Source organism: Xyrauchen texanus, chromosome 13 (genome assembly GCF_025860055.1).
Source record: "Xyrauchen texanus isolate HMW12.3.18 chromosome 13, RBS_HiC_50CHRs, whole genome shotgun sequence".
Lineage (NCBI taxonomy): Eukaryota > Metazoa > Chordata > Actinopteri > Cypriniformes > Catostomidae > Xyrauchen > Xyrauchen texanus.
Window position 1 is genome coordinate 10,732,370 of NC_068288.1, and position 23,237 is coordinate 10,755,606.

General features: G+C 36.8%; 2 protein-coding genes across 2 annotated transcripts; one reads left to right on the forward strand and one right to left on the reverse strand.

Moving 5' to 3' along the window:
- Positions 1-4,137: 4,137 nt before the first annotated feature.
- Positions 4,138-7,761, reverse strand: LOC127654318 (transcription factor 23-like). Its single transcript, XM_052141440.1, has 3 exons — positions 7,507-7,761; positions 5,263-5,544; positions 4,138-4,257 (listed from the first exon to the last, which is right to left on the reverse strand). The coding sequence occupies exons 1-3, from the start codon at positions 7,759-7,761 to the stop codon at positions 4,138-4,140; spliced, it is 657 nt and encodes a 218-aa protein (XP_051997400.1).
- Positions 7,762-9,294: 1,533 nt separating this feature from the next.
- On the forward strand, positions 9,295-23,028 carry LOC127654379 (ribosome biogenesis protein wdr12-like). Its single transcript, XM_052141522.1, has 13 exons — positions 9,295-9,439; positions 9,676-9,770; positions 9,967-10,061; positions 11,500-11,606; positions 11,834-11,949; positions 14,528-14,682; positions 20,642-20,687; positions 20,844-20,926; positions 21,016-21,156; positions 21,256-21,361; positions 21,462-21,594; positions 21,705-21,777; positions 22,442-23,028. The coding sequence occupies exons 1-13, from the start codon at positions 9,399-9,401 to the stop codon at positions 22,502-22,504; spliced, it is 1,254 nt and encodes a 417-aa protein (XP_051997482.1). The 5' UTR covers positions 9,295-9,398; the 3' UTR covers positions 22,505-23,028.
- The last annotated feature ends 209 nt before the right edge of the window (positions 23,029-23,237 follow it).

A 23,237-nucleotide genomic window follows, 5' to 3' on the forward strand; every position in this document is an offset into this window, starting at 1 on the left:
CTTGCCTTAGTATAGCACTGTTCTCTCTGGACCACTTTGGCTATTAATATGAGAAAAAAGTTTTATCTGGCATTTAGACAGATTTATAGAGTCAGCCTTGACCGTTTCTTATGGACAAGAGCCCATGAGTCCATGTGCAAGACCTGAATCTCTGGATGTGAATGAATGAGGATTGTTGTGTTCCTCACTGCATAAACGACACAATTATTCATGTTTTTGGTGGATATTTCTCAGCAAAGCAATTTGAGTATTTTCCACAATTTAGAATCATAGTAAAGTCATGAAAACTATTAAATAACACAAAAGAAAGTTTGGAAATTGTGTAGAGACCATAAATGTTGAATCTTGTATTTTAGTTTCTTCAAACAAGCCACCCGTTGTCTAGATTTCCAGCTGTGCACACTCTCTGGGCGTTCTCTCAGCCAACTTAATGAGGCTCCACATGGGATGCTTTTTTAATGTATGCTGGGCAATAGTTGAAAGCTACTATACACCCCTTAAAGCCTTGAGATCACATGTTTGAGAAATGCATTGTCAATTTGTCCAAACTTTTGACTGGTGGTGTGAACATTACATTGTAATGCACATTACCAAATTACAAACAAACTAAAAGTTGACATGGGAGTCCGAGTATCTGGGAACACATTGTACATTTTTTTTCTTTTTTATTCTGTATTTTGTCTTGTCTTGTCTTTGAAGATCAATTTACTTGAGAATTAAAGTGTGAGGGTCTGGGTAGCTCAGCGAGTACTGACGCCGACTGCTACCCCTGGAGTCGTGAGTTCAAATCCAGGGCGAGCGGAGTGACTCCAGCCAGGTCTCCTAAGCAACCAAATTGGCCCGGTTGCTGGGGGGTAGAATAACATGGGGTAACCTCCTTGTGGTCTCTATAATGTGGTTCTCGCACTTGGTGGGGTGCGTGGTGGGTTGTGTGTGGATGCCGTGGAGAATAGCGTTGGCCTCCACATGCGGCCTTTATTGGCTTTAGCTGTCACGTGAAAAGTTGTCACAAGAGCTTTATCTTAATAACTATAAGGTTTTGAGTCAAAAATCCAATTACATAAAGGTATTCTTGTGTTTTCTCTCACAGTGGTTCTGTGAGTTTGTTTAAAATTTGTAGTTCGAAATCTTCTAAGCATAATTGTTGTGAATTTATCCACCAAACTATAATTTTACTCTTATATTTTTGCTATAGCTGTTTGGTAAATAAGTGAACTAGCATACATTCAGGCAAAAGTCCATATTTTAAACTAAAGGTCATGAGTATTATTCATCAGTTCGGGGCAAGTTGTTAATTTTTGTTGGGGCAGTTTTTACATGTTTTATTTTTAAATTACAATATTCGCTTCCCTAAAAATACTTTGATATTTTTATAAATTACCTATTACATTTTTGCTGTTTCTTAAATAGTTTTTTGTTTCATTATTGTTTTACATTTAAAAATTTCCTGAAAGCCTAAAAATAATTATCAAAAAAGAAAACTGGTAAAAAAAAGGTAAATAACTGGCAGCAGTGGTTCGCTCATTTACTGTAAAAAAATTCAGTGATGCTTCCGGCATTACAGGATGTCAGTTTGATGCCTGTATATTTTACAGTTCACTACCGAACACTAAAAAAAATTCAGTAATTTTAACAGTAAAATACTTAAAAAATGCTACAGAAATAAAATGTTAATTGATTAACAAATATTAACTGTAAAATATACAGTAAAATGTTTTAATATATTTTAAAAGACAATACAGTAGTTTTTACAATAAAATGATGTCAAAAATACATTTAAATGTAAAAAGTAAGATTTTCCTGTATAATTAATGGTAAAAAAGAACAAGAGAGTACATGTACTTTTTACAGTAAATTATTGTTAAAATTACAGTAATAAACGGTAATCGGGCGTTCCCACAATTCCCTGCATGACCCATTACATTTCATTGTATTTTATGGGAATAGTTGTTTCATCATATTTGTAATATCAGTTACATACACTGGGGTGTTCTGTGTTTTATTTGATGTAACTTAGTTAATGTTTACTACATTATTTAAATCTCACATGTGTTACCGTGATGGTGTTCAGTGTTTGTGTGAGTGACACTGAGACTGTCTCTACATGTTTACTGGTCATTGCTCCTGGAAGAGCCACTTCTGATGAACTTCATGCCATCATGTGCCATTCTGTAGTTACTACGGTGATTAACAAAATACCTTATAAAGTAAACAACAGATTTTTAGAAAGCATGTTTATGATTTTTTTTACTGTAAATTTAACAGAATATTTTTTTTATACAGTGCTAGTGTGTATATTACAATCATAATTTAAAATGTACAGGTTGTTCTGTAAAGTGGTTTACATTTTAACTGTATTTTCTACATAATTATTCTGGCAACCACAGCTGCCAGATTTTTTTACAGTGATAATGTTAATATACCAATCTGCTTTGCAATTTCAATGTACTATTAACCACCACAGATAAAACACAGTAACACAGATGGTACAACTATAGACCACGTGATGGCTTAAATTTCATCAACATCATAAAATAATGCAATAAATATGAACTAAACTGCATCAAATGTCACATAGAACAAAACTAATTGTCATTACTGATATCAAAAATAGAACAAACCATTATTTCAATAAAATCATGTCAAATGTGATGGGCCACACAGGGACTTCTGGGAACACTCAATTATTGGTTTTCACTGTAATTTTAACAGCGTACCGTAAAAATACATTTATTGTCTTGTTAAACATAAAATTAAATTTCACCATTAACTAGGTTAGGTAAAACATAATTATTACTACTAAAAACATTTTGTGTAAAATTACATGTATTGTCTTTTCGAACTTACATTTTCACCAGTTTATCAATTATAAGCTTTCTACTGTTGCATTTTTACATTATTTTTCTGCTAAAATGTATTAATATTTAAATTTTTTTCATATTTAATAGCTAGCCATTTAATAGCAGGATCCATTGTGCCAACTTACCTATAGCGGGGCATGTTGTCACAAAAGGTCAGATCTTTTTTTCCTGGGTAATAACAGTGGAAATCTTCCAAATCTTTTTAGTAGTCAAGAGTTTAAGGTGCAGTATGAGGCTATACAGAAATTGACTTTCAAAAATAAAACAGAGAATTGTGAATTTAGAAAAAACAAGCCTTAATATCTCATGCAATTTTGCTACTCAAGTAAAAGTATCTTTATTTAAGGACGAGTAAAAAGAAAAAGAAAATATTTAAGATTTTAAGAAAAAGATTTTTGCTGTGAAGACATGCAGTATCTGGTGTTCACGAGGTCGTACAGACTTAAGGTTTTGTTGAATGCATAATATACTGTACAATACAAAATATGACGTATGTAACTCCATTCTACAGTCATTTAAAAGTAAACATTAATGTTTTGTGTACCAAGCCAATACCAAAAGAACACTCACTCCTTCAAGGCTGAGCTCTTTGTGAGGGCAAAGGATATCACAAGACTGTCTATTCTGCATCTAATGATTTTGAACGATCACATGGGATTTGTGCAGTTAAATAAATAATGAACAAGCTGTGTTTTTAGAGGATTTAAAGTGTAGTTCTGCTGAGCTGTCCATGATGGAGAGGACATGGGGGTTCTCCACTCATGTGTGGTTGCCAAGTGTTCCTTATAACAATCCTCCCTTCCCACTAATCAAGTGCAAAACACACATTAAACCCAAACACTCAAAGATACCAACAGTAGAGATAAAGTACACTGTTAACCAAGCAGTCAACGGGTAAGATGTTAAAGGAATATTCTGAGTTAAATACAAGTTAAGATCTACAGTATATACAGCTTCTGTGCAAACATTTGATAACCACAGTCACTTTTACAATCATTTTGACTTGCACTTCCGTTTGTAAAAATAAAGAAATGCAATTACAGTAACGCACTTACAATGAAAGTTTATGGGGCAAGTGCACAACGGGGTCTGGACGAAAGCAGTAATAATATTGTTTTATCAAATAAAAAGGAAATAATGTGGAATTATTTTTAACTTGAGTATTAGTGTGGTTATAAATGAAAACAGACTCTATTTAGCCTGTTCAAATCCATGTCCCATTCCTAAATATACATCACTGTTTTCCAACAATTATTGAGTATGCCCTCTCAGTCCATTAATCTGCTTTCACCTTAGAGGCACAGGTTGGTGGGCAAGATCCCTCTTGATTGGTCTGAGCTCCTGTCAATCGCTCTCCGATGTTCCCACAGTAAAGAAGAGAGCGCATGGGCCATTTCTGTTTGAGAAAATACAACTCCATCACTTTCACACCTTAAGCTTTAAAGAGATGGTTCACCCAAAAATGAAAATTCTCTCGTCATTTACTCACTCTCATGCCACCCCAGTTGTGAATGTCTTTCTTTCATATGCTGAACACAAACTAAGATTTATTTATAGCTCTGAAGGTCCATATAATGCAAGTGAATGGATGCCACAATTTTGAAGTGCAAAAATCCACATATGGGCAACATAAATGTACTCCAGATAACTCTGGTGGTTAAATCCATGTCTTCTGAAGTAATATGATAGGTGTGGGTGAGAAACAGATCAATATTTACATCCTTTTTCCTTCACTTTCACTTTCTACTTCTTCTGTATTTGGTGATTCGCATTCTTCATGCATATCGCCCTCTCCTGGGTAGGCAGGAGAATGTATGATAAAAATGATTAAATATTGATCTGTTTCTCACAGACACCTATCATATTGTGTCTGAACACATGTATTTAACCACTGGAGTTGTATGGATTACTTTTATGCTGCCTTCATGTGGATTTTGACGCTTCAAAATGGTGGCACCCATTCACTTGCATTGTATGAACATACAGAGCTGAGATTTCTTCAACAAACCTTCATGTGTTCTGCTGAAGAAAGAAAGTCACACACATCTGGGATGCCAGGAAGGTGAGTAAATAGAGATAACTTTTGTTTTTGGGTGAACTATCCCTTTCAAGAAGACCAAAGAACCAAATAAGGTTAAACATACATGGTCTTGCCTTAAGTAATGAAACTTATCTAACTGAATCCATAAACAAAACATGATAAAGTGATCAAATATATTTCTAAAGCACATTTAACATGCTATTTTTGACTGGATCCCTCCTTTTAGAATATAGCCTCCTGTACATTAGGCTACAATAACAAGCTTCTCTGGTTTCTCCAGTAGAAACACAACAGTACACACATGGGTAAAGTTTATTGGTCTAAACCGGAGAACTGTATATGTGGCAAAGAATCATTCACCTTGATCGGGTGTAGGTATCCCTCTGCTCTCTGCTGGAAGGACTGGTCGCCCAGCACTCCACCCTGGTCCAGGGTTTCAGTTAGGTGGGCGATGTAGTTGGTGGCCAGGATCAGCACATCTAGCTTGGAGAGTTTTGTGTCAGGAGGGACGGAGGGTAAAGCAGCCTGCAGACTGTGGAAGGCTTGTCGAAGGTTACGAACACGACTCCTTTCTCTCGCTGCAATCTCTGGGGAGTTCTGAGTCTTACATACCCTTGATGCAATGGTCTGCCCTGACTTTACCTAATAAAATCAAAAAGGCACAGGGAAAGATTTTGTACTATATTACGAAAGTAGTTTCGATGTAGGACGAATTTGTAAAATATTGATGGCAATGAGACATTATTAATTAGTCTTGTTGTAAGCAATGCTTGCAGACGACATCTTAATACTATTTGAATAAGAATGGATAACCTTCGCACTCTGTTTTTAACAAATATAGGAAAATGTAAAACACATACAGTTAAATCAATATTTTGCACCAAACGGATGTTCTCCTACATTAAGAATTTGGGCATTTAAGCCATTACTGTAAAATAAATAAAAATAATTATAATTAAAAATCTATAACATTCATGGATACCGGCAGATGTGGCTGTCAAAAATTATTGGATGTAATTTTGATGCCTGTATATTTTACAATTCACTACTTTTATATTAGATACAAACTTGATACCTTCTGTAACTATAAAGTGCTTTTCACATTAAAATGTATTGTTAGTAACTGTAGTTACTATAAATGTCCACATGGTGACTTAAAGCTCATCAAGACTAGAGTGGCACATTTCAGCAGCAATAATTAATACACATGTGCACGTTGTCACTCACCCAAACACAAAACACCATTGGGGGAACACACATACCTGTCAACACTCTCGTATTTTCCGGGAGTCTCCCGTATTTCACACTCATCTCCCGCCCCCCTCCCGTTTTGTTATTTCGCTCGGGAAACTCCCATAATTTGTATGGCCCAAACCTCGTTATATGATAATCACATCAATATATTATTCCAAGGTTGTCCAGTTGCCAGATCTTGTATCAAACGCAACCTATTCACACACTCGACCCATAATACAAATTTCAATTCATTTGTGACCTCAACCAGGCAACCTACAACCCAGTTGCGCAGTTGATATCTGCGCAGGTAGAAGACGCGGGAAGTTGAATCAAGCGTCACTGATAGTTGGGAGAAGACTCAGCTGGTGCTCCGGCGAAAAAACTAAATATACTAGTAAATTTAACAACAGCTGGACGGAAGAATTTAATTTCATATCTCAAAGCCATATCGACAAAACCACGCCTTTTGTAAAGTGTGTCGCTCTGATTTTAATATCTGACAGGGTGGTAAAAATGACGTTACTCAACATATTAAATCACAATGACAAAATGTGTATGTATTTAGCCTGCCTCTGCCATCCAGCATTATTGTTTTTTTTTTTACTGTAATTTTAAAAATAGTTTACCATAAAAAGTACATGTATTCCCGTGTTAAACAAAAGTTACATTTTTACCGTTATTTATACTGTTAAATCATCATTTTTAAATCTACAAAAAACAAAAATGTCAACATTTTACCATAAAATTACATATATTCTCTTCTTAAATATATTATAATGATTTTTTTACCTTATATGTTAAGGTTTTTTTAATGTTGTATTTATACATTCTTTTACCGTTAAATCTATGGACATTTTTTTACAGTAAGAATGTACAATTGTCTTTGCGTTCGATAACAACATAGCAAACCAATTTGTGTTTATTTTAAAGAATAGCACAAACAGACTTTTCAAGCAAAATGTTTTTTAGGTATCAAATTCTAAAATAATATGTATATTGGTCAAAAAATATTTAGATAATTTCTGGTTGAGAAACATAGTGCATGTCCATAGCTGATGTCATGAACTGTCATTACACTTTTAGGACACCTGTGTGAACTTGAGGCGAAATGACTTCGTACATCCAGTAAAGGTTACCTTGGGACCAGTTAGTTACAAGTAATATGCTAAGAAAAAAGTTAGTTTTGACAGAAGCTCCAGCATCATTTGTTTGCAAATGCCACCTGGTTGATATTTTGTTAATGCAATTAAATCCATAAGTTTTTAAATGTGTAACTTAAGTGGATAAATACTTTTAGGGCCACTGTGTTGCTCTTTACATCCAAAGCATATAAATTCCCTCTCTTCATCCGCTGATTCATTCACTCACCCACTTTGGCTCTTGGTGCATTTGCTGTTTCACGCCTGGCTGTGTCCATCTCTGACTCTGTAAACTCTTTCCTACCACATTTCTCCGCTCCTGTCCCACAGTCTCTTCCATCACTCGCTCTGCCAGGGGAACCAACGGCACTACCACCAAACCGACCTCTAAATGACAGAGCTCGAGTGTCTCCTCTGAGCTGCATGAAGGGGCTCTGCCCTCTCTTCCACCCAAAGGCCCAATGTCCACTCTGCCTGGCTCCATCTTCCTCCCTCTGCCTTATCTGGTGAGGTAATGTAGGGATCTTCAAGAGGTACGTTATCTCTCTGCTTGCCTCCCCCGGGTGCTCATTGCCAAGGGAGCAGACTCAGGGGAGTAGCATGGTGTCCCCAGGCAGGTCAGCAGCCGTGGAGGGTCTTGGGAAAAGCAGAGGGCCCTCCTGCAGCTGCAGACCCACAACAGACACAACCTTGACCCCACAGGCCTGCTGGGGCGACGTGACCTAAACAAAGTTACTGTGTCGACTGTCAACATGATGAGTGTTGTTCAGACATCATGAGCCCAGTTAATCAAGGACATCTGGATAAAAGGATGTGATGTTACATTAAAACATGGAACGTGCTCTTAGTCCAGACCTGTATATGTAAGAAAGAACACAACATCACGTGTAGGATAGAAGAGGAGAGGACTGGATGGGACGGGATGGGACGGGACAGATGGGATAGGATAATAGTAAAGTCATTAAAACTATCAAATGACACAAATGGAAGTATAGGAATATGTACTGATTAAATCAAAACTATATTTTATTTTCTTCAAAGTAGCCATCCTTTGCCTAGATTACAGCTGTCATTCTCTAAACCAACTTGAAGAAGAATTCCAAGACCATTTTTGAGTTCATATTTAGATCTTTTGATTGCAAATTAAATCTGAGCATATTGTCAGACATTGTTAAGAAACTCAAAGATGAGAGATGTGAGATTACTGACGTCTTTGTTACCTGTTGGGAAAACAAACAAACAAACAAACAAACAAACAAGAAAAATAAAACCGCTTAAACCCGCAAATCCAATTTGGATTTCAATATACAATTTTTAAACATATTTTAACACTCTTTAACACATTTTAGCTTAAAGGAACATTTTGAGTTCAATCGACGACAATTGTGGCATAATGTTGATTGCCACAAAAATTCATTTTGACTCGTCCCTCTTTTTGTTTCAGTCAGGCGTGACTGAAGTGAATGGGGCCAATTCATAAACATTAAAAAACTCACTGTTTCAAAAGTATAGCCACATGAGGTAAAACTAAATGTGTGCTACCATAATTTAGTGAGATAATATCGCTGACTAAACTTATATATCAAATTTTACAACTCCGTTGTCATGACAACATAACACTATAAACCCTAAAACGAACATAAAAATAACAATTGAAACAACTTAACTGCACTCAAATAATAACACACAAGTTTTAACAGAACAGTAAATGTAACTGCTTGTATAAAATTAAAAGCTTCACGTTGCCCTCCAAAATTTGGCCCCATTCACTTACATTGTAAGTGCCTCACTGTAACCTCAATTTTTGTTTTAGAGAAAAGGAGGGACGTTTCAGAATTATTATTTTTTCTTTTTGTGATAATGAACGTTGTGCTATAAATGCTGTCGATTGAGCTAAACTAACGTACTCGATCTTAGTACATCAGTGAATGGAGCTGAAAACAGACATTAACAGTGGCGCGCAAATTCGTCAAACCTCGATAGCTCTGCGATCGACTGTCATGTCTTCTCCACGCACGCCTTCGCCTTGGGAACCACATGGTGGCAAAGTATCCGCATACAGAGTGAAGTTAGCTGATAATCAGATGTGCATTTCAAATATTTGCTGTCAAATAAGATAACATGTCGCAGCTACAGGCACGGTTCTTCACCGAAAACAAAAAGTGAGTATTACTCGATATGCATGAAGCAACAGTACAGCTAGCTGTTAGGTTTTGTTATGGTAGCCAAGAGATGTGAAGCTGACTTCTGCTCAGTAAGAGCTGTCGTGCTCCCAGTGTTCAGATGATAGAAATTCTTGAATTATATCCACTGTTTTTACATTATGTTTGTGTTTTACATTTTTAAGATGTGTAGGTGTAGTCTGTGTTTGCATCATAAGTTATGCTCTTTTCTGTAGGTATCTGATAGATGATGTCCCATTCTCCATCCCTGCTGCTTCTGATGTGACAGATCTCAGCGGTGTCATCAACAAACTGCTCGATGCTAAGAATGGTGAGCTGACTATTGATGTGTTTTTCAGGCATTTCTTTTAATGACTTTTTTGGCCACCATGTAAGATTCCTATTAATTAGTCTTTTATATTCTATTGATCTAATGATTAGACTTTGACTTTTGGAGCAGCAGTGCTTAGTTATTATTTTCCATGTAGTGTGTTGTTATTAATGATGACGTATGTGTGTGTTTACAGTGGGACACAAACATGTTGAGTTTGACTTCCTGGTCCGAGGACAGTTTCTGCGCACCTCACTGGCAAATCATATGGAGGCAGAGAACATCTCAACGGTATGGCAATGTACTTAAAGGAATAGTTCACAGAAAAATTAAAATCCTCATTATTTTCTCACCCTTATGCCTTCCCATATGTGTATGACTTTCTTTCTTCTGCAGAACACAAACAAAGATTTTTAGAAGAATAGCTGAGCTCTGTTGGTCCTTACAATGGAAGTGAATGGTGACCAAAATTTTGAAGCTCCAAAAAGCACATAAAGGCAGCATAAGAGTAATCCATATGGCTCCAGTGGTTTAATTCATGTCTTCTGAGGCGATCCAATTGGTGTTGGGTGCAAACCAAAATAAGACTCGATTACAATAGGAATTGAAATCGAGCTTGAAATCATGATCGTACCAAGAAATTGCAATATTAAGATGTACCGTTTAATAGGAGTTATATTTTGCTCTGCGCTCACCCAAAATTGCTAAGAGTTTTTTTGAAGACTGTTTATTCATGTGGATTATTTTTATGCTGCTTTTATGTGCTTTTTGGAGCTTCAACGTTTTGGGCACCATTCACTTGCAATGTATGGACCTGCAGAGTTGAGATATTCTTCTAAAAATCTTAGTTTGTGTTCTGTGGAAGAAAGTAAGTTATACGCTACAAAAGGGCTGCAACTAACGATTATTTTGATAAACGATTAATCTAACGATTATTGAAACGATTATTCGGCTATTCTGCGATTGCAGCGATTAATCATTAGCTCTTAACCGATTATCCAGCTTCTACCCTGACTTAAAAGGTTGTATTAAACGTGCTTACTAACAATAAAGAGGACAAAATCATCTTTTAAAAATACCTCTAAAAGACATTCACTGAACTAACGTGGAAAAAAATACTTTTTATTAAGTTTAATTCAGTAAAGAAATTCACTGCAAAAAAACTATTATCAAGTGTTTTTGTCTTGATTCCCATTTAAAATTGTCTAAAAATCCTTAAAACAAGATGCATTTACTTGAGAAGCAACATATAAGCTATTTAGACTTGCTTTAAGAGAATGTATCTTAAATATAAGTGTATTTTGTATATAAGTGTATTTTTTCACTTGGTTATACTTCTGCGAGTGCAGAAAAGACAAAATATAAAATCAAGTCTAAATATATTATATGCTGCTTCTCAGGTGAATGCATCTTTTTTTAAAGGATTTTTAGATATTTTAAAATATTTGTATTTTTACAAGAGAGAGTGCTGCTCTCTCACTTCATCATTAGAGTTTAATGTGATCTCATTTTATGTTAAATGAGATCAAACGACTATTCGACAATGAAAATTTTAGTTGTCGATAACGTCGACTAATCGTTTCAGCCCTACCCTTCAATTCATCAGCTGTGTAGCAGGTTGCTAATAAAAAAAAAATTACAAAATGGTAAAGGAGGTGTTTCTAAACTTTTGACCTGTTTTCTATATCGCCTGTTTATAAGCTTCATCTGTGCACTTGTGTCCTTCCAGGAAGAAGTGGTGGAAATAGAGTATGTAGAGAAGTTTACAGCCCCACAGCCAGAGGAGTGTATCATGCATGATGACTGGATCAGCTCTGTGGATGCAGATTCTGAATGGTGAGTTTCATGTGTCCGTCGGGACACACCAGGGTACCCTTTCAGTCTTCTTACTTTCACACATTATTTCATTCTTCATTCCTCTTAACTTTCTCTCAATGAACCATGCTGCACTCCTACAGTTGTAGTAAAAAAATTCTTAACAGAAGGCAGAAATCTGTGTGCTTGAGCAGTTTCATGGCAGCTGAATCTGATCTGTTTAACTTGTTCTTCTGCCTCGTGTTCAGGATCCTCACAGGCTCTTATGATAAGACCGCACGAATCTGGTCTTTGGAGGGAAAAGCAGTGATCACTGTGGCTGGACACTCTGATGTTGTAAAGGATGTGGCGTGGGTGAAGAGAGGTTAGAGACTTAAACAAACTTAACTCAATTAGATCATCTATTTGTTAGATAATCAGCCAAAATGAAAGGATGAGACACCTAATTGGTATTTGTTATGGCTGTCAATCGATTACAAATTGTAATCGCATATATACATATTTGCAGAGAAGGGCCCCCAAAGAACAATAATTCAAAATGTAATGGTTAAATGATTATATTGAAATATTTATAAATGTACATAAATAAATATCATATGCGGTTGAAGTCAGAAGTTTACATACACCTTAGCCAAATACATTTAAACTCAGTTTTGTTCAGTTGCTGACATTTAATCGTCTATTATGCCAGAATAATACTTGAGAGAATTATTATTTCAGCTTATATTTCGTTCATCACATTTCCAGTGGGTCAGAAGTTTAAATACACTTTGTTAGTATTTGGTAGCATTGCCTTTAAATTGTTTAACTTGGGGTCAAACATTTTGGGTATCCTTCCACAAGCTTCTCACAATAAGTTGCTGGAATTTTGGTCCATTCAGACAGAACTGGTGTAACGGAGTCAAGTTTGTTGGCATCCTTGCTCGCACACGCTTTTTCAGTTCTGCCCACAAATGTTTGTTGTCCTTAAGCCATTTTGCCACAACTTTGGAGGTATGTTTGGGGTCATTGTCCATTTGGAAAACCCATTTTCGACGAGCTTTATCTTCCTGACTGATATCTAAAGATGTTGCTTCAATATATCCACATAATTTTCCATCCTCATGATGGCATCTATTTTGGGAAGTGCACCAGTACCTGCTGCAGCAAAGCACCCCCACAACATGATGCTGCATCCCCATGCTTCACGGTTGGGATTGTGTTCTTCGGCTTGCAAGCCTCACACCTTTTCCTCCAAACATAATGATGGTCATTAAGGCCAAACAGTTAAAAATGTTTTATATCAGACTAGCGGACATTTCTTCTAAAAGTAAGATCTTTGTCCCCATGTGTACTTGCGAACTGTAGTCTGGCTTTTTTATGGTGGTTTTGGAGCAGTGGCTTCTTCCTTGCTGAGCAGCCTTTCAGGTTATGCCGATATAGGACACATTTTACTGTGGATATAGATACTTGTCTACCTGTTTCCTCCAGCACCTTTACAAGGTCCTTTGCTGTTGTTATGGGATTGATTTGCACTTTTTGCACCAAACTACGTTCATCTCTATGAGACCGAATGAGCTGTATGATGGCCGCATGGTCCCATGGTGTTTATACTTGCGTACTCTTGTTTGTACAGATGAACGTTGTGCCTTCATGCGTGTGGAAATTGCTCCCAAGGATGAACCAGACTTGTGGAGGTCAACAATTTTCTTATTGGCTGATTTCTTTGGATTTTGCAATGATGTCATGCAAAGAGGCACTGAGTTTGAAAGTAGGCCTTAAAATACATCCACAGGTACACCTCCAATTGACTCCAATTAGCCTGTAAGAAGCTAATTGCCTAAAGGCTTGACATAATTTTCTGGAGTTCTCCAAGCTGCCTAAAGGCACAATTAGCTTTGTGATCCACTGGAATTGTGATTTAAATTTAAATTGTGAATTAAAAGTGAAACAATCTGTCTGTAAACAATTGTTGAAAAAAATTACTTATGCACAAAGTAGATGTCCTAAACGATTTGCCAAAACTATAGTTTGCTAATATGAAATCTGTGGAGTGTTTAAAAATATGAGTAAATAAGTTCACCCTAAGTGTTTGTAAACTTCTGACTTCAACTGTACCTATCGTATCTAATAATTAAGATAATTGAAGTGCATTACATGAATGTGGCAGATGAGTAAAGCATTGATAATTAAAAAATATATTTTTAATGCAATATATTGTATATTTCGATATTATTGAACATAAGACTATCATTGGCCTACAGTCCACAGCAATCCATTTTGTAATTTAATTCATCAGTCTGTCCTAGATAGATTTATTATAAGGGCTTTTCTAAGAATGTGTCAATGTACTTGTGCGCATTTAGAGCATCTCACTTTGGTTGCCTTGTGTCATACACACCCAGTATTTAGGTTGCTGCATCAAGTTATACGTAGTTTGAAATGTATAAAAACATGACTCAAGGTCCCTGCATTCGGAAAAGCACTCTGTCCAGCAATGTATGAACGCAAGAAGGCGTTCAAATTTTTTATGCGGCCTCTAGCGTCAAGCAAGCCTCAGCGTTGTCTGTACAGCTGCACGATGCCTATACAGCTGGAGTTTTGCTTACTGCCCCCTGCTGAAAACAGGTGGTACATCAAGCTTGAATTGCTCAGATGGGGGGATATGTTCCTTTTTATAGTCTTGATTAATTACGCAATGATTAATTATAAGAGGCATTTGTTTCATCAGCCAAGAAGGAAAGTCTTTTCAGAGGCGGCGCATGTTTTAACATTTTAATGACAGGTTCTGAAGACAAACATTTAATTTACTTGTAATAATGTGCACTGAAAATCAGAAATGTACAAAATCATAAAGGGGTCAATTATGATTTCATGCCGACTTCAACAGCAGAATGAAGCATGAGGTTTCTGTATGTGTAATTTCTTCCTCTGGTTGATGGTTGTGGTTCTGTGGTTGTTAGATGGTCTGAACTCTGTGCTCCTGACTGCATCTCTGGATCAAACCATCCTAGTGTGGGAGTGGAACTCGGAACGGAACAAAGTGAAGCCCCGACACTGTTGCCGTGGACACGCAGGAAGTGTAGACACAGTTGCTGTCGACCCCAGCAGGACAAAGGTTTGTGCATGTCCATCTATAATGGTAATCATTGAGAACGAATTTCATTAGCAATTAGTTGGATATGTGCGGTGAGCACGGTGAAGCTACATATGCATGTAAAATCTCGTGGCTAACATTCTTCCGGTATCATATGACGCAAAATTGTCAAGAGTTGTAGCAAACTACTATTCTTTCTAAAATAAAGTGATTTATTTTTTCACTACAAATGTGATTTTATTTCGTAAAAGTATACAAATATTCTCAGGAATGAACTCAAAAGTGTAAATACATATGCTTTTAAGCTTGCAGAATGGCCGCGCACTGCTATACCGTTGTGTAAGGCTTCCTCTGTGTACAAATTATTTACATCCAGCGATTGTAGTGATTTACAAGTGAGAAATCCAGCATCACAGCATTATGGGACAGCTGCTCCATTACTCAGCTGAGCGGTGCCATCCGCTGGGTGACGAAACATTGATGACACTTTACACCGTACTGATGTTTTTGGAAATTATTATATTTTCCACCTATCAAAGCATGAGATTACACATGAGTTAAGCATTACTGAGAAAAAACACTCAGTTGAGGATTTTTATTCATATAATCTGTAATATTACACCACAATATTCATAAATAAAATTAATAACACAGTTGGTAACATTTAACAATAAGGTTATTTGTTAACATTATTTAACAACATTAGGTAACATGAATTAACAATGAACAATACTTTTACAGAATGTATTAATCTTAGTTAATGTTAATTTCAACATACTAACAGATTACACATTTTTTAATTGTACATGTTAACATTAGTTAATGCACTATGAACTAACAATGAACAATTATATTTTTATTAACTAATATTAACCAAGTTTAATAAATACTGTAAAATATATATTGTTAATTGTTTGATCATAATACATGAATGCATATTGACGAATTGAACCTTATTGCAAAATGTTAACACACAATTTAATATACATTTATTGTGTCAAATTACTGCATCATTGTTAACTGTCTTTTTTGTAAATAAAAGAAAAAAGGGAGAATAAAAATTTCACTTCTCATAAGCATTTATCCATCATCAGTGCTCTCTTCAGTTCAACAGAGCCCTGCACACGCACACATGACAAATCTCTCAGAAATGGGACACGATATTTATTAACGTAAATTTTACTGAAAGTGAAAATGATAAAATACTGCATAAGTACAATAAAATAATATTGACCACTATTAGGCAAATTGTATTGTTAAAGTAAGAGTCACTGTTAAGAATACTGTATATTATCGTTCACTCCAGCATTTGCTGTGAAGCTGGAGTATTATAAATTGTCGTGTTACTTTAATTTATATCACAGAGGGATATACTTTATCTAGCAAAATTATTAAAAATAATTATACGTGTAATACAGTCGGAAACATTGACCTTGCAATTTGATGGCCTCATTCCTTGATCATAGTGAAGCAAAAGTGTGTAAGCCCCCTAAAGCAACATTGACGCTTCACAGGATGTGTACATATCTTGGTCTTACAGATATTTGGAGACTTTTGAAATCTGGTAGGGACTATACATGTTTATCATCAGTCCAAAAGATTTATTCTAGAATCGATTTTATTTTTATATCTAATTCCATCATTTCATGTGTTGTTGATTGCTCAATTGGAAACATTTTTGTCTCAGATCACACCCTGGTGAGATTAGAGGTGTTGCCACATATGGAGAAAAATAAATCATGTAGTTGGCGCTTTATTGTATCCCTTTTGCAAAATCCAGAATTCCAACAAATGTTAAAGGCTGCAAACAATGTTTATATGGAGATAAACTGATCCTCTGTGGGCGTGGCTTGGGAGGCACTGTATGCCTCATTCACCAAAAAATCCACATTTTGTGGAATTGGAAGGGAATATTAAAAGTGCAGAGACGAAGCTGAAGCACTGAAGGTTATCTAATGGCCTCAGAGAATTGACCCAATTGAAATACAGATATAATACTATTTTGTATTAAGGTGGAGTTTTAGCTGTTCAGGACAAGACGGTCATTCTTTGAGTCAGGGGACAAGGCAGGGAAACTCTGGCTATAAAATTGCTTAAAAGTATTTTTCTACCATTCCCTCCGTGAAATCTGCTGGTGGTAAAATATTTACTTCGGCCATTGATATTAAATAATGCCTTTTAAGAATTCTATCTTGATCTCTATTGTTCCACGTCTTCATCTAATGATGAACCGTGGAGGAGCTTGGCGAGGTAATTAAGGCCTTGCCTACACGCAAGGCTCTGGGGCCAGATGGCTTTGCAAATGAGTTATTTAGATCTTATCCTACAGAACTGGCTCTACATTTGCTAGATTTTTATACAGAATCATTAAAGAATGGAAAGCTTTCGCCAACCATGACACAAGCACGGATCTGTCTGATTCTTAAAAAGGACAAAGATCCAAGCAAGCGTAAGAGTCACTGTCCAATTTCCCTGATCTAGATATTGCCAAAAATCTTAGCTAATCGATTAAGTTATGACATCTCTTATACATCTAGATCAGGTGGGGTTTATTCGGGGCAGTAGGTCTTCGGATAACATTAGACGTCTCATCAAAATCATGTGGTTGTGGCGAATGATAAGATCTGTTCACTGTCATCTCACTTGATGCCGAAAAGGCGTTTGATATGGTAGAATGGGATTATGTTTTTAAGATTTTGGAAATGTACGTGTTAAGGAATACTTTTATTGGTTGGATTATGCTACTTTATAGACAGCAGGTAGCAGCGGTACAAACTAATGAGTTAATTTCCGATTATTTTACTCTGGATAGTCTTTCCAATTATTGTTCTGTCTTTCCCTGGAACCATTAGCAGCCAAAATAAAAAAGGAGGATGATTTTCCAGGGGTGATTGCGGGAGGTGTGGCGCATAAGCTTTTGCTTTACGCAGATTATATTTAATTATTCATCTCCCACCCTACTAGATATATGCCTTGCCTCCACAGAATTATTAATTCCTTTTCTAAATTCTCAGGATACAGATTTAATTGGTGTAAATCCAAAGCTTTGGCTCTGACAGCATATCACTTCCCAATAATTTATCTATTATTGGGAAGGTTCATGTTATTAAAATGAATTGTATTCCAAAATTCAACTACCTGCTACAGTCTCTCCTTTTAGATATCCCCCTCTCTTATTTCAAGCAATTTGATAGCATAGCAAAGTCCTTCATTTGGAATGGTAAACGTCCCAGACTACATTTCAGTAAGCCGCATAGGCTGATTGACAAAATTGAACTAGGCCAACCCAAGATTTTGTTTTGTTATTCTGCATTTGCAAAGGCTTTCTATCAAACTAATTGGAGAAGTTAAGGTACACCCCGTTATCTAATGTTTGCGCTCGGTATGGACAAAAGTGTCCAGAGTGTTTAATTCTGGCATTTATTTAAATGTTGCCTCGAGCATATGGCCAACCCAAAATTATGTATTAACAAGTCCCTTTCTGCTGGTATTGATTGTGAGGGAGGTTAATACACTCAGTGACCTGTATAAGAGTGGAGTGTTGAGATCCTTTTAAAAATTGGTTCAACATTTTGCGATTCTCAGTTCTTTAGGTATCTACATCTGCGCCACCTGCTCTGTAGGTCAAGTGGTTTTTATTGTCATTCAACCATATACAGTTAGTACAGTGACAACGTTCCTCCAGGACCATGGTGCTACATGAAACAACATAGGACAAACACAGAACCACATGAGACTACACAGACTAAATAACATTTCTACATAAAGTGCACGTGCAAACGTGTGCAAAAAGTACGGGACAGTACAATAAATTACTAAAAATGAACAGGACAATAGGCACAGTGAGAGACAGTGCAGTGCCGACCAGTTCACAGTAGTGCAAAAGATGACAGTTTCTAAAAATGCCAAATGTAAACATAACATACTATGAGATAGCAGAGCTGTGCAGTCTGAAACGGTGCAAGTCCCAAACCAGGCAGTGATGCAGCTGTTCAGGATGCTCTCAATAGTCCCTCTGTAGAATGTAGTGAGGATGGGGGTGGGAGATGTGCTTTCCTTAGCCTTCGAAGAAAGTAGAGACGCTGCTTTCTTGGTAATAGAGCTGATGTTGAGGGACCAGGTGAGGTTCTCCGCCAGATGAACACCAAGGAATTTGGTGCCCTTGACGATCTCCACAGAGGAGCCGTCGATGTTCAGCGGAGAGCCAAAGAAGTCCCATAAAGAAGAGGTCATGAGGCATCAGTGTATTACTCCCTGCTAATTCAGAGTCTGGTGGATGGAGCTTCAACTTCTCTCAAGAGATTATGGGAGAAACATTTAAACTTGGTATTGAAGGAGGGCGTGTGAGCTAGGATTCTAAAAAACGTCAAGTCTGCATGTAGAGATGCAAGGGTTCGCCGTATGCAATTCAAGATTTTACATAAATTCAATTGGACCCCCTCTAGATTGTATAAGCTTGGTCTTAAAGACACGCCCACCTGCTGGCGATGCCAATCAGAGGATGGAGATACAACCCATGTTTTTGGTGATGTGTTAAGATCCAAGAATTTGGGTTGAAGATCAGAGTATGTGACGTATTGGGCACTCAAATTTCATTGCGTCCCAGACTCTGTATTTTAGGCGATGGGGCGGTCATCAATATAAGGAATAAACACATAAAAAATTGGATCCTAACCAGTGTTATGATCGCCAGACAAGTTGTTTTAAGGGGATGGAAGTCGGCTGGAGCCCCCCATTTCAGGAGTGGTGCTTGGAGATAAGAAGTTTTGCGCTTTCGAAGAAAGGTCATTAGAAGACTGGGGAATTTGGATTTGTTTGTTGGGAAATGGGGCAGATATTTGGCATTGTTTGAGGGCTCTCTGGATAGGGCATTGGAGAGAGAGTTGTCATTATTAATGTGTGTGGTTATTATATATCATTTTATTTTTTTCATGTGTGTGTATGTGCTCGTGCTCCTGTGTGACACGGGTGTTTGTTGAGGGGTGGGGGAGGGGTAGTAGTGGGGGTTAAATGTTGATTATGTGTATATGTTTTGCTTTTCTTTGTTTGATGTGTGAATAAAAAACTAATTTAATCACAAAAATACATTTTGTTTTCATTTTCGAAAGGCTCTAGAAGTTTCTCGTCTACACTGACACTGATGAAAACGCTTGCTGCGTATGCGGAATATTCCATACCGTTCCATGTACGGTCTGAAATTGAATTATCCTGGTGTTCCGCCACTGTACACCAGTTCTGAGTAAACTTCCCGTCACCTTTAAACGAATGCAATGCTAAGGTTGTACAAAGTAATATTTATCTTTAACAATGCTGTCAAAGTGGATATCAGGCACAACAAAGCTGCTACTACATGGGCCGCCATCTTGATTGTTTTGGGTTGAATGGATCACATGTCTGCGTCACATGACAACAAATACTTCAAATATTTCCAATGTCTCCGTTTGCCCAGTCCACTCTACAATTCGAAGACGGCATTTTCAAATGTATCCACTTGGGAGGGCGTTTTCGAAAAGCTAAAATTTTGCAGTCAAAAACGCTGTCTCAGTGGACGGATAGCCAAAACGTAGAGAAGAAGATGCGTTTTCAAATGAAAACACATGAGTGTGGACGCCAAACACATTGTCTTAATTATTTTTTTTATCGTTTAAAACTTTTTTATAATTTAAAGCATCAAAGTGGCAAATACTTTATTTATCTTAAATTGTTTTGCATTTAAAACCGAGAAACAGAGAAATTGTCATGAATTGTGTTTGTGCTATATTTAAAAATAAATGCCACATGGTTTGATATTTTGTTATCCAGTGCAATTACATTAAAAAAAATGATATGCTGTTTGCAGTATCAGCGGTTGCTTGCATATTTTACTAAAGTGAATACTGAACTGGTTCATACTAATCTTTTATGCCAGACATTTGCACCGAAATTAACATAATAAATCTGATCAGCTACTCATAAGTTTCATGTTTTGTATCCTCTTCAGTTCTGCAGTGGCTCATGGGATAAAATGCTGAAGATTTGGTCAGCAGGTATGCTTTCTTTAGAATGTCTTTAGATAGGGTTCAAACTTGTGATGTGTAATATAAAATATTTGGAAACCTTCCACTTCAAAAAAGGAAATTGATGTCAATTAATTTAGCAGCTTTTAAAATTGTGATAACCATTTATTTATTTATTCTGTTTAGTGCCGACAGATGAAGAAGATGAGATCGTGGAACCCAACAGGCCACGCAAAAAACAGAAAACGGACCAGATGGGGCTCACACGGGTCCGAATCTATCTACACGTCCTCTTGATGCATGGATTTTTGTCGATTAATGATTGACAATTTAACAAACTCTTGTTGTTGTGCTGTAGACTCCGCTCATGACTCTGTCTGGTCATAATGAGGCCGTGTCGTCCGTGCTCTGGATGGCTGCAGAGGAGCTGTGTAGTGCATCATGGGACCACACCATCCGCCTATGGGATGCAGAGACCGGTGGGCAGAAGAGTACTCTAGTGAGTCTAATGATTGAAGAGTCTATTGGTTAAAAATGTTTGTGTGACTGGATAGTATAAGAGCTGATGTATTTACATGGTGATGTTCTTGCATTGCAGACGGGCAGCAAGGTTTTCAATTGTATCTCATACTCTCCACTGTGTCGTCGCCTGGCCTCGGGAAGCACTGACAGACATGTGCGACTGTGGGATCCAAGATCTAAAGGTAAAAATCAGAGATTTCGTATACCGACACAGACTTGAGCTGCTTCCTCTTAAACTACTTTTGTCATCTCTACTACACTCTCTCTATCTCTCTCTTTCAGATGGCTCTTTAGTTCTCCTCTCTCTGACGTCCCATAATGGTTGGGTGACGGCAGTCAGGTGGTCTCCCTCTAATGAGCATCAATTAGTGTCAGGATCTCTAGACAACATGGTTAAACTGTGGGACATCAGGAGGTGTGTGACTCCCATGTACACTACATTCTTAACATATTCTATTATCAGTAGGCTGCATTTTGTTCCCCATCTGTCCCTAATCATCTTGGTTTCTTCTCTCTTGTTTATAGCTGTAAGGCTCCGCTGTATGATCTTGCTGCCCATGAAGACAAAGTACTATGTGCTGACTGGACAGCGAATGGGGTACAACATCAAAACTTCCAATAATTGTCTGTGTATTACACTTTAGTTCACCCCAAAATAAACATTCTGTAATTATTTACTCACCCTTACCAAACCAGTATACTGTTGAATGAATGAACATCTCTTAATGTCTTTTATGAGAGAGTGAACTACAATCCCATGAAGCATTGCTAGTGACATACTATTATTGAATTAATAACACTGGAAAAATTTCCATTCAGATATATACAAATACATACAGTAAGTAGTTTGAGTGTGTAGAGAGACCAAATCGATCAGCCACAATGCTTCATGGGAATTGGTGGTCACTTCTGAGTTCTTTTGGTGTGTTTTGATTGCTGATTGGTGGATCTCTCTTCAGAATTCTGGGTAGTGTAGTTCTTCACCAGGAATTACACTACTAGACACAATTTTTAAATAAAAAGTTAAAATAACACAGAGTGATGGCTTCAACAGAAGCATATACACTCACTTAACAACCCCAGAGCTCACAGTAGGTCTATCTTTAAAGGATTATACGTTATTGTTAAAAATCAGTTACTCTACGGAGAATATGAATGGGATTTTTACTTCCGCAACTTGTGTTTTTCTCTGTTCCTGTGGTCTGTAGATGTGTCATAACCTCTCTTTTTCTAATACTCCTTATCTTGTTTTCTATTTCTAGTTGATTTTGAGTGGAGGAGCCGATAACAGACTCTACACATACAAATACTCGAACTGCCTTTGACGCAGGAAGAATTGAACACTGTTCATGGTTGCCATGCCAATAGAACAGCCTCATTTTTCATCAGTGTCACCATGGAAACGGTGGTGCAACATGTGCTTTGCTTCATAACCTCCAAAAAAGAAAAAGATAAAAGTACTTGTGTACTAAAACACAAGACCCACAGCCTTAAAAATGTTTGATTTTGATTTTCAGTGTTTATTCCTCCGATGTTCAATACAATGTCTAACAGCAGTCATGTTGTGTCTGTTTTTACTCTGTTGCCTTTTCTTAAATTACTAAATATTAAATTAACATTGGCTAATGTTGTTTAATGTTGGCTGGTTATGTTAGATTTTGAAGTGTTCTGTAGTTTTATTATTTTTACAGAGAAAATCATGAACTTTATGAATATTTGTTGAGTGTGGTGTTCAGAAGATCTTCAAAACATAAGAATCTGTAAGAAATATTTCACTATTTAAGAAATATGTTGATTGTTGGACTGTATTCCAGTTGTTCCAGTGAAATAAATTCGACATTACGAGTGAAGTGGCAACTTTATTTTGTGTGTAGTTTAATGTGGGTAGTTGACATTAAATTTCAAGCAGTGTACTTTGTGACACGCTATACTTAAAGGTACACGCATTTTTTTGTTTCCTTACTCTTAAATAAATTAATAGTCATTTTTAAACATGTATAAAAAGCATGAACACTTACATTAGATGAAGACAGAAGGTTATACACATCTGGGATGGCA

Excerpts from the sequence above, each read along its gene's own strand:
- LOC127654318 (XM_052141440.1), bottom strand. The coding sequence starts at position 7,761 with ATGGAGCCAGGCAGAGTGGACATTGGGCCTTTGGGTGGAAGAGAGGGC. Across the intron at positions 5,545-7,506 it reads TGCACCAAGAGCCAAAGTGG|GTAAAGTCAGGGCAGACCAT; the intron begins GTGAGTGAATGA and ends TGATTTTATTAG. Across the intron at positions 4,258-5,262 it reads GATACCTACACCCGATCAAG|AAATGGCCCATGCGCTCTCT; the intron begins GTGAATGATTCT and ends TTTCTCAAACAG.
- LOC127654379 (XM_052141522.1), top strand. The coding sequence starts at position 9,399 with ATGTCGCAGCTACAGGCACGGTTCTTCACCGAAAACAAAAA. Across the intron at positions 21,157-21,255 it reads GTGGGCAGAAGAGTACTCTA|ACGGGCAGCAAGGTTTTCAA; the intron begins GTGAGTCTAATG and ends CTTGCATTGCAG. Across the intron at positions 21,362-21,461 it reads GTGGGATCCAAGATCTAAAG|ATGGCTCTTTAGTTCTCCTC; the intron begins GTAAAAATCAGA and ends TCTCTCTTTCAG.